The following is an 11,904-nucleotide window of genomic DNA, read 5'->3' as shown; positions in this document are numbered from 1 at the left end:
TGTTCACCCTATCTGTGCTCCTCATGATTTTATACACCTCTCTAAGGTCACCCCTCAGTCTCCTACGCTCCAAGGAGTAAAGTCCTAGCCTGCCCAACCTCCCCCTATAACTCAGGCCCTTGAGCCCTGGCGACATTCTAGTAAATCTTTCCAGCTTAATGACGTCTTTCCTATAACAGGGTGACCAAGTGCAGGTTCGAAACGCTGCATCAGGACCTAACGGGCGTGCGTGCATACTCTGAGGAGGAATCTGCACCTTCCAAGAAAGAATTCTCCAGGTCAGGTTCGCAAAAGGTGGTTTATTGTTGGATATTGTTGGATGAGCTTTCTGGGTTGCGACAGGTGGGGGTGGAGCTGCAGTAGACGGAGAGACAGAGTGACCCGTGCTGAGTAGCAGGCAGCCCGAATGCACAAGAGCCGGACCTGAACTCGGCACAGTTTCAAACCAGAACTGGCCGCCGAGGCTGCTTGTAGATCTGATCGTCATCCTGCAGTTGTCTTCTCGTCAAGTTCCAACCCCTTCCCCACCCTGGGGCTTACGTGGGAGCTCGGAGACAAAGAGTGAAAGCAGCTAACTCTATACGTTCCTCGTGTGTCTGATGATGGTTGGATTTAGCCGAGGGAGTGTGATACTTGGGGGAGGAATCTTCTCCCAAGGTGACGGGAGACTCCCCGGTTGGTGGGTGCATCAGTTCATTGTGGGGGGGGGGGGGTGAGGGGCAGGAGGAGGAGGGAGGGAGGGAAGGAGGAGGTGCAGTAGATAGGAAAGGGGCTTAAAGTGGAATGATCGTGCAGAAGGGATGGAGGCGACGAGAAAGAAGTACGGAGGGGGAAGGGGAGCTTGGAAGGGAAAGGACAGATAGATGGGCGGGGAAATGGAGAGCAGGATAGTAGAGAGTTGGAAGGGAAACGAAGAGGGAGAGAGGGGAGATTGGGACCTAAGGTTGGAAGAAGGACAGGATTAAATATAGACTGATGAAGGGTGGAAGGTAGTGAGGAGAGGGGAGTGGAGGGGGACCGAGAGAGAGAAGTGGGGCGATGGGAGGGGGAGAGGGATGGGTGGTGGGGATGAAGTGAGAGAGAGAGCGGTGAAGAAGGTGGGAGGTGAGGTGAAGTAATGGGAGAAAAACTCGCTGAGCTAAATCGAACCATCGTTCAATGACACGAGCAAAGTGTGTTGAGCAGCGTTTAGCCGGACTTTTGTTGGAGGTGCAGGCTATGCATGTACTGGATGATGTCCCTCTTGACTACGGACATGGGTATCCGGGGGTACCAGCGTTGGACAGGTTTTCCATGCGGACCAACGAGAAACTTCTCAAAGTTCCACTTGATGTCGGAGATTTTGATGGGCTGCCAGAACAGCATGTCGGGGTCTCCGAAACTTTCACCCACCGGAGGACAGGCGCGCTGTGGAGAACAACACAAGGTATTCAGGAGGAGACACGAGACTGGAATCTGGAGCAAGAAACGAGCTGCTGGAGGAACTCAGCGGGTCGGGCAGCATCCGCGGAGGCAGAGGGGAAGGTCGACAGCTCGGGTCAATTCCCTGCGTCAGAACCTGTTGCTGAGTCTCGAGCCAAAATCTCAACCTTTGCTTTGCCTCCACAGATGCGCACTCAGGGTGAACACCGCAGAGCCCAAGGACTCTGACCTCACGATCTACCTTGTTGTGACCTTGCAGCTTATTGCTCTGCACTTTCTCTGTAGCTGTGACACTTTACTCTGTGCTGTTATTGTTTTTACCGGTACTACCTCAATGCACTCTGGACAAACTCAATGTAACTCCAATGTGTAATGAATTGATCTGTACGATCGGTATGCAGAAGTTTTTCACTGTGCCTCGGTACAAGTGACAATAATAAACCAATTCCAATACCAGTTATGTCCTCTCCCACAGCCAGGAATGCTTCACTGGAAGACAATGACTAATGAGCAAATGATTGTAAACTACTTTCCGAGTATTTGGATAAGAATGTACAGGGCATGGTTAGTAAGTTTGCAGATGACACTTAAATAGGTAGTATAGTGGACAATGAAGGTGGTTATCAAAAGTCACAGGGGGATCTTGATCAGCTGAGTGGGTGGGCCAAAGAATGGCAAATGGAGTATGAGGTGCTGCATTTTGGGAAAACAAATCAGGGTCAGACATTCACAGTGAACGGTCAGGCCTTGGGGAGTTTTTGTGGAACAGAGGGACCTTGGAGTACAAGGACATGGTTCCCTCAAAAGCGGAGTCACAGGTAGACAGGGTGGTGAAGGTGGCTTTTGGCACGCATGCCTTCATAAGTCAGGGCATTGGGTATAGATCATTGCATATAGAAGTTGGGAGGTCATGGTGCGGTTGTACAGGACGCTGGTGAGGCTGCAATTGGAGTACTGTGTTCAGTTCTGGGCACCTTGCTGCAGGAAAGATGTTTGGAAAAATTGGAATCAGTGCAGAAAAATTTTTAATCAGGATGCTGCCAGGAGTTGAGGCACTGAGTTACAGGGAGACGTTGGACAGGCTTGGACTTAATTCCTTGGAGCGCAGGAGAATGAGGGGTGACCTTATAGAGGTGTGTAAAATCATGAGGGGCATAGATAGGGTGAATGTAAATAGTCTTTTTCCCAGAGTTGGGGAAATCAAGAACTAGAGTTTAAGGTGAGAGGGGAGAGATTTGATAGGAACGAGGGGCAACTTCTTACACAAAGGGTGGTGTGTACATGGAACGAGCTGCCAGAGGAAGTGGTTGAGGCAGGTACAATAACAACTTTTAAACAACAGTTGGACAGGTACGTGGATTGGAAATGTTTAGAAGGTTATGGGCCAAACACTGGCAAATGGGACTAGCTTGGATTGGGCATCTTGGTCTGCAGGGATCAGTTGGGCTGAAGGGCCTGTTTCCGTGCTGTATGAATCTATGACTTTACTTCTCTTTACACAAGGAAGAATTCTGAAGCACTTGGAAATGTTCACCTCATGGTAAGACTTAACTGTCTTAAGTTAGAAACCATTGCATTACAAAGTATTCGATTTTCTGAATCCCATCTTTCCAAATGCTTCAGAATTCCTCTTGACATAGTTTACAGCCATTTATACAACAGTTGAATTTAGTCAATGGAAGTTAATTCAAACATTGGTGAACACCAAGTTCGATATCTTTGAATAAGAAAGAATACTTTGTGCTACAATGGCTTCTAACTAAACAGAGTAAAGTCCTAGAATGAGAAAGTACTTTCTTCCCAAGGATCTTCCAGGTTATGTGTCTAATGTCAAGAGGCACTACACTCTAAAGGGCAAGACCCTTAACAGTGTTGAAGAGCAGAGAGACCTTAGGGTGCAAGTCCATGACTCATTGAAAGCGGCTACACAGGTAGATAGGGTGGTTAAGAAGGCTTATGGAATGCTTGCATTTATTAATCGGGGTATTGAGTACAGGAGTCAAGAGGTTATGATGCATCTCTATAGAACTCTAGTTAGGCCGCATTTAGAGTATCGTGTGCAATTCTGGTCACCTCACTACAGGAAGGATGTTGAGGCTTTAGATAGGGTGCAGAGGAGGTTTACTAGGATGCTGCCTGGATTACAGGGCATTAGAGGAGAGGCTGGACAAACATGGGCTCTTTGCTCTGGAGCGGCAGATGCTGAGGGGGCGATATGTTTGAAGTGTATAAAATTATGAGGGGCATAGATAGGGTGGACAAGCAATACCTTTTTCCCATTACTGAGCAATCCAATACCAGAGGGCATGCATTTAAGGTGAGAGGGGGCAGGTTCAGAACAGACGTGAGGGGTATGTTTTTACTGAGAGGGTGGTGGACGCCTGGAATACGTTGCCTGATAGGGTGGTGGAGGCAAATTCTCTGGGGGCTTTTAAGAGGGGCTTGGATGGGCACATGAATGAGAGGAAAATAGAGGGATATGGGCATTCTGTAGGTAGGAGGGATTAGCTATGTCGACACAGCATTGTGGGCCGAAGGGCCTGTTCTGTGCTGCACTGTTCTATGTTCTATCTCAGTTTGGGACACGTCCCTCCTCTTCCTTTACTCCTGCTCAGTTAACACCATCAGTGCAGCCCCACTAACACAACACCTTCAAGGGTAGCCTGCTATATAGTCATACATCAGAACAGACTCTTCAACCCATTGAGTACACTGCTCCCATTTTATTCTCCTACAACCCCCCCCCCCCCCAAAGATTCTCCTGCCCACCCACACACTGGGGACAATTTACTGCAGCCAATTTATCTACTGACATCTTTGGGATGTGGGAGGAAACCGGAGCACCCGGGGGAAACCCACGCGGACACGGGGAGAACGTGCAAACTCCACACACAGGCAGTACCGGAGGTCAGGATCGAACCCGGGTCTCTGGAGCCGTGAGGTAGCAGTTCTACCCAGTTGCACTAAGGTGGGTACACCGGTACCCAATCCTCCCTCCACCGCCGGTGCACAGTGACCGCGGTGAGCACCACCTACACAACGCACTGCAGTTACTCACTCAGGCTGCTCCAACAGCACCTCCCAAATACGTGACCTCTACCACCAAGGGCAAGGGCAGCAGATGCAGGGGAACACCACCACCAGCAGGCTGCCCGACCTGCCACACACATCCAGACACAGAAACTAGTTGCCGGTATAGGCCATTCAGCCTATTAACCTGCCACCATTCAATGACTCATCATCCTTTTTGATACTCCTGATGCCCCTTGCCCCCATATTCCTTGCAATTGACCATAAGACCAGAAGGGAAAGGAGCAGAAGTTGGCCATTCGGCCCATCGAGTCTGCTCCGCCATTCTATCATCTGATCCATTCTCCCATTTAGCCCCACTCCCCCGCCTTCTCACCATAACCTTTGATGCCCTGGCTACTCAGATACCTATCAATCTCTGCCTTAAATACACCCAATGACTTTGCCTCCACAGCCGCCCGTGGCAACAAATTCCGCAGATTCACCACTCTCTGGCGAAAGAAATTTCTCCGCATCTCTGTTCTGCATGGGCGCCCTTCAATCCTGAAGTCGTGCCCTCTTGTACTAGACTCCCCTACCATGGGAAACAACTTTGCCACATCTACTCTGTCCAGACCTTTTAACATTCAAAATGCTTCTATGAGGTCCCCCCCTCATTCTCCTGAACTCCAAGGAGTACAGCCCAAGATCCATCAAACCTTCCTCATATGTTAACCCTCTCATTCCTGGAATCGTTCTAGTGAATCTTCTCTGAACCCTCTCCAACGTCAGCACATCCTTTCTTAAATAAGGAGCCCAAAACTGCCCACAGTACTCCAAGTGAGGTCTTACCAATGCCTTATAGAGCCTCTACATCACATCCCTGCTCTTGTATTCTATTCCTCTAGAAATGAATGCCAGCATTGTATTCGCCTTCTTCACCACCGACTCAACCAGGAGGTTAACTTTTAGGGTATCCTGTACAAGGACCCCCAAGTTGAGAAGCAAATCTACTTCTTGAATATATTTGGTGATTTGACCTCGACTGCTGTCTGTGGTAATGAACTCCACAGGTCCACCACCCTTCAAGGAGTTTCTCCTAATCTTGGTCATTGGTTTATTATTGTCACATGTACCGAGATACAGTGAAAAACTTTGTTTTGTGAGCCATCCAGACAGATGATTCCATACATAATTACATCAAGGTAGTAGAAAGGAAAACAGAATGCAGAATAGAGTGTTACAGTTACAGAGAAAGTGCAGTGCAGGCAGACAATAAAGTGCAAGGGCCATGACGAGGTAGATCGGGAGATCAAGAGTTCACCTTTTAGCCTATGACAGGTCCATTCAAGAGTCTGATAACAGCAGGGTAGAAGCTGTCCTTCAAAGTCAAAGTCGGCCATGACGAGGTAGATCGGGAGATCAAGAGTTCACCTTTTAGCCTATGACAGGTCCATTCAAGAGTCTGATAACAGCAGGGTAGAAGCTGTCCTTCAAAGTCAAAGTCGGGTTTATTGTCAAGTCCGTGTGTGCACAGGTGCAATGAAAAACTTACTTGCAGCAGCATCACAGGCACAGAGCATCAGATACACAACATTCACAAGAAGAACAAATTAAACATAAATTATACACAATTTTTTTTACAAGAACACAATTGGAACAAAAAATCAAAAACTATTGCAGTGCAAAGTGATCAAAGTGGTCATTACATTGCCACACTGAAGTAGTGATCAGGGTTGTGCCGGTTGGTTCAAGGACCGAATGGTTGAAGGGAAGTAACTGTTCCTGAACTTGGTGGTGTGGGACTTCAGGCTTCTGTACCTCCTGCCCGATGGGAGCTGTGAGAAGAGGGCATGACCCGGATGGTGGGGATCTTTGATGATGGATGTTGCCTTCCTGAGGCAGCTCTTCCAGTGGTGGGGAAGGAGGTGTCCGTGATGTATTGGGCTGAGTCCGCCACTCTCTGCAGCTTCTTATATGCAGTTGAATTGCCGTACTAGACCACGATGCAACCAGTCAGGATAATATCAGGACTAAATCTGTAGAAATTTGTTATAGTGTTCGGTGACAAGCTGAACCTCCTTAAACTTCTAAGAAAGTAAAGAGGCTGGCGTGCTTTCCTTATGATTGCATCAATGTCCTTGAGTCTGGTGGTATGTGCTCTCAAACTGGTGGGACGTAATATCCCTCTTATCCTGATGCTGTGCCCTGGTCTTGGATTCCAGTCAACGCGAACATCAACCCATTGACCCCTGCATCTAGTCTGTCCAATCCTAGAACCTGTGGTTTCCACACTGCCCTTTCTCCCAACCCACACTAATCCCATTTACCCTGTCAGAACTTTTAAAGGTTTCTTTGAGATCCCCTCTCATTCTTCTGAAACCCCACTGAATCTGGAGCAACAAACAATCTGCTGGAGGAAGGTCAAGAGCATCTGGGGGCAGGGAAAAGAAATTGCCAACCTTTCAGGTAGAACCCCGGCACCAGTCCAGATGAAGGGTCTCGACCTGAAACGTTGACTGTCCATTTCCCTCCACAGATGCTGCCTGACTCGCTGAGTTCCTCCAGGGGATTGTTTGTGGTCCAGTGATTATATGTCCAGTTGACACAATCTCTCCCTCATTGGCCAATCCTGCCATCCCAGGAGTCAGAACAGTGGACCTTCATGGCAGCCGTCCGAGGAAAGAACGTCCTCCCTCAGACAAAGAGACCTGGGTACGGAGGCATCACAGAACCTGGAACCATGCCAGAGCATCGGTCCCTGGACATTACCAGTCCCACAGTGTGGGGTTACCCTCGGGAGGACATTCCTGTGCAGTGTGGTGCTCCCCTGCCTCCCCGTGAACATAGAACACAGAACAGTACAGCACGGGAACAGGCCCTTCGGCCCACAGTGTTGTGCCAAACTAATTAAACTAGTAATTAAATGCCAAACTAAACTCATCCCTTCTGCCTACACAAGGTCCATATCCCTCATTCTCTGCACATTCACGTGCCTACCTAAGAGCCTCTTAAACGCCTCTATCGTATCTGCCTCCACCCTCACCCCTGGCAGTACATTTCGTACATCCACCACTATGTAAAAAAAACCTGCCCTGCACATCTCCTTTGAACATCCCCACCCCCCACCCCCCCCCCCCCCCCCCCACCACCTTAAATGCATGCCCTCTAGTATTTTGACCCTGGGAAAAAGATACTGGCTGTCTACCCTATCTATGCCCCTCATATTCTTATAAACTTCCTTCAGGTCTCCCATCAGCCTCCGCCGCTCCAGAGAGAACAACCCAAGTTTGTCCAACCTCTCCTTATAGCACCTGCCCTCAAATCCAGGCAGCATCCTGGTGAACCTCTTCTGCACCCTCTCCAAAGCCTGCACATCTTTCCTGAAATGGGGGCGACCAGAATTGAATGCAAGGCTCCAGATGCAGCCTAACCAAAGTGACAGGGCAGTTCCCAACCCACAGCCAGCCTGTAGGCCGTCACACTCACCTTCAGATAGGTGAATAGGGCCTGTTCGTTATCACCATTCACGTCGCCCTTCTGGAACAGCTGGAAGTTTGGTACGTAACCTCCCCCGGGGCGGACATACCTGTGACCAAATAGCAAGGTTATTGTCGAGAAGTAATGAAGCACCCTGGCCCTTGCAACTGTTGCGTTGTCCTATAGGACTCCAGTCCCACCTCACTACAGAGTACACCTCTCTACTTCCTTCCACAGGACTGGATGCCTCCCAGTGACTTTGTGGACTGCTTGACTTTCAAGGCACCATCGCCAGCCACCCTCCATATGCAGGGGATCTTGTGGACAGGAATGCAGGGCAAGTCACTGGTTAATGCAGAGTGCAGGGAGCCGCATGTTTTGTCCCCGGTGTCACAAGGAGTCATTCCACCTGATGGCTTTTCCAATAGATCCGTCAGGATTCAACCTTTCCTCTCCAAAGCCTCCACATCCTTCCTGTAATGGGGCAACCAGAATTGAATGCAATATTCCAGATGCCTCAGTTTGTAGGAAGGAGATGTCTTGGAAACCTGTCCCAGGACTGGAATCTTAAACCCGGCCCAGAGACAGTGGGAAGCTCGACTGATCCAACTTCCTCTGGGAATGAAGGAGAATTTAATCCGAACTCTCCCTCAGGAATTTCAAAGGTTGGGTGAGGTCCTTTCATAGGGGAGAGTGTCCGTGGGCTGTGGGAAGGGATTCAGTGGGTGGGAGGAGTGGGTGATGGGGGAGAGTGTCTGTGGGCTGTGGGAGGGGATTCAGTGGGTGGGGAGAGTCAGTGATGGGGGAGAGTGTCTGTGGGCTGTGGAGGGGTCTCGATGGGATGCCTTGTGTTGCCTTGCCTCTGGCTGTGATAGACATGGTGTAGGATATCCCCAGTGTCATATCTTGTTACAGGGTGCCCTGCTGTCCAGGAATGGACAACCTGTCCCTCACCCCCCTCCTCCCCACCACCTCTGCTTGCTGGACTTTCTATCCTCCTTACACCCCAATTCCCAAGGACACCACGACCACTCGAATGGCTGAGGTGGGGCTCATACTTACTTTAACAAGGGGTATATCTCTTCATTGGTTCCTGGTTCCTGTTTTCCAAACTGATTGGCAGGGAAGGCGAGGATTGTGAAGCCATAGGGTTTCAGTTGTGTGTGTAGTGCATTCATTTCTGTGAAAGGATTGAACCCACTGATCATGAGGACATCAGCACAAAGAGAGATTTCATCCACTTCTATCCAGCCCAGAGCGGACTGCAACCAATGAACCACTTCTGGTATCTGGTTATTGTTGTACGGAGGGAAATGCTACTACCAATTCACACACAGTGTATAGGGAGTGTTGTGTGGGGACCCAGGAGTACAGGTACTTAGTTCACTGAAAGCAGCATCACAGGTAGACAGGATAGTGAAGAAGGCGATTGGCACGCTGGCCTTTGGTCAGGGCACTGAATATAGGAGTTAGGGCATTATGTTGCAGTTGTACAACATGTTGGTGAGACCACACTTGGAGTATTATGCTCAGTTTTGGTCTCTCTGTTCTAGGAAAGACGTCATTAAGCTGGGAAGAGTGCTGCGAAGATTTCCGAGAAAGTTACCAGGACTTGAGGGCCTGAGTTATAGAGAGAGGTTGGGCAGGCTAGGACTTTATTTCTTGGAACGTCGGAGACTGAGGGGTGACCATATAGAGGTGTGCAAAATCATGAGGGGCATAGACAGGGTGAATGCACACAGTCTTTTTCCCAGGCTTGGGGAGTCAAAAACTAGAGGGCATAGGTTGAAGGTGAGAGGGGGGAGATTTAAAGAGGACCTGAGGGGCAACTTCTTCACACAGAGGGTGGTGAGTATATGGAACGAGCTGCCAGAGGAAGTGGTTGAGGCAGGAACAATTACAACATTTAAAAGACATTTGGACAGGTACATGGGTAGAAAAGGTTTAGAAGGATATGGGCCAAATGCAGGCAACTGGGTCTAGCTCGGTGGGCACCTTGATTGGCATGGACGAATCTTTGCACTGTACTGCTGCCACAAAACAACAAACTTCACGTCGTATGTCAGTGATAATAAACCTGATTCTGAATTACTTGGCAGGACAGGCAGCATCTGTGGTGACAGAAGCAGGGTCACGCTTCAGGACGATGATCCTTCAGCAAAGCAGAGATGGGTTTAAGATCTCGTGTGAGAGACGGTGCCTTTGACAGTGCAGCACTCAGTCTGGAACACTGGAGCGTTGGGAGTTGTGATCCAGGCGCCTTGACACCCATGTCCGATGCCCAGCTGTTGGACAAAGGTCAAGGACAGGACAAAGGTCTGTCTTTACCTCTCACTGTCTTGGTGAAGTAGCAGCATAATCAGAGACCCCACCCACCCGGGTCATTCTCTCTTCTCTCCTCTTCCGTCAGGTAGAAGATACAGGAGCCTGAGGGCACGTACCACCAGGCTTAAGGACAGCTTCTACCCCACTGTGATAAGACTGTTGAATGGTTCCCTTATACGATGAGATGGACTCTGACCTCACGATCTACCTTGTTGTGACCTTGCACCTTATTGCACTGCACTTTCTCTGTAGCTGTGACACTTTACTCTGTACTGTTATTGTTTTTACCTGTACTACATCAATGCACTCTGTACTAACCCAATGTAACTGCACTGTGTAATGAATTGACCTGTACGATCGGTATGCAAGACAAGTTTTTCACGGTACCTCAGTACAAGTGACAATAATAAACCAACACCAATACCAAGTAGAGTGGAAGAGGGGACTGTCACTGAGGAAGAGCAAGTCTGATGGTGTTAGCAAGGAGGGGAGGGAGGGGCATGCTTTGGAGTTGCGAGTTAGAACATAGAACAGTACAGCACAGGAACAGGCCCTTCGGCCCACCATATCTGTGCTGGCCACGATGCCAATTTAAACTGCACCTCTGCCTCCACGTGGTCTGTATCCCTCAATCCCCTGCCCGTTCACGTCCCTGTTTAGTGTTGCTATTGTATCTGCCTCCACCACCACCCCTGGCAGCCCGTTCCAGGCACCCGCCACTCTGTGGTACAAAACTTTGCTCCTCTCACCTTAAACCTATGCACTCTGGTATTTCACATTTCCACTCTGGGAAAAAAGACTCTATCTATGCTTCTCATAAATGTTATACACTTTGATCAGGTGACTGTTTATGTTTGTTCTTCATCAAGAGACAAACTTCGTGTGGGTTTAACATCTGAACATTTTATTAACCAACACCAGACTGGTTTGCTTTCCCTCTCTTTTTACAGCCACCTCCTGTTCCTCCATGTGACCCCTTGCATTGCCTACTGAGAACTGTAGTTCTTTATTATATCTATGTAATAACACAAAATAACACAGTGACTTCAGCAGCGAGCTGTTCCTTACCAACGTACTGTTGTGTCAGTCCTCAGAACGTTGCCACGTTGACGATCAGCACGGTTTTCCCAGCGTATTCGCTTAAGGGGATGATCCTGCTCCCATTTAGGGCTATCGCCTGGTAGTCATAGATGCTGCCAGGGACTGAGAAGTTACAGTAAGATGTCTACAGGAACAAGAAAAACATAAGGACGGTGGTTACTCACATGTTTGCTGCTCTCTCAGCAATTGGTACCTCCCCCCTTATTTAACACAAACAAAGATTATCTGTGTCCTTATCGTTGGTTTTGGGAGCTTGCTATGCACAGAGTGGCTGTCCTGCTTCGTACGTTCCCCCTCTTATTGGATGCAAGATGGGGACCACGTCATCCTAATGCTCCTTGTAACAGCTCACGTTCTGGGCTCAGTCACTATGGAAACCGCACATTGGGTGTGACTGCCTTACACGGCAGACGGATCTCTCGGACTCCGTGGCTAGCAAATGAACGTGTTCATTTCTTGAGAATGTCCCTGCTCTTTGTGGTGGAATCGGTGTTGTATTACCAGTAGTGGGGTGTTATAGCAAGCTCCCTATAAACAGTATGTGATAACCCAGGTAATCTCCACGAG

At 49.0% G+C, this 11,904-nt stretch overlaps 1 protein-coding gene across 1 annotated transcript in view; it reads right to left on the bottom strand.

Annotated features, from left to right (window-relative positions):
* Positions 1 to 279: 279 nt before the first annotated feature.
* Positions 280 to 11,904, bottom strand: part of gpx3 (glutathione peroxidase 3) — a 26,953-nt gene continuing 15,328 nt past the window's right edge. Inside the window, exons 2-5 of the mRNA XM_052013825.1 lie at positions 11,305 to 11,461; positions 8,974 to 9,091; positions 7,921 to 8,020; positions 280 to 1,407 (exon numbers count right to left, since the gene is read on the bottom strand). Of these exons, the coding sequence (XP_051869785.1) occupies positions 1,189 to 1,407; positions 7,921 to 8,020; positions 8,974 to 9,091; positions 11,305 to 11,461 (594 nt within the window). The 3' untranslated portion in view covers positions 280 to 1,188. The remainder of the gene's footprint in view (positions 1,408 to 7,920; positions 8,021 to 8,973; positions 9,092 to 11,304; positions 11,462 to 11,904) is intronic.

The sequence above is a fragment of the Pristis pectinata genome, chromosome 4 (assembly GCF_009764475.1).
Source record: "Pristis pectinata isolate sPriPec2 chromosome 4, sPriPec2.1.pri, whole genome shotgun sequence".
NCBI classification, from domain to species: domain Eukaryota; kingdom Metazoa; phylum Chordata; class Chondrichthyes; order Rhinopristiformes; family Pristidae; genus Pristis; species Pristis pectinata.
This window is presented reverse-complemented; position numbering and strand designations above follow the sequence as displayed.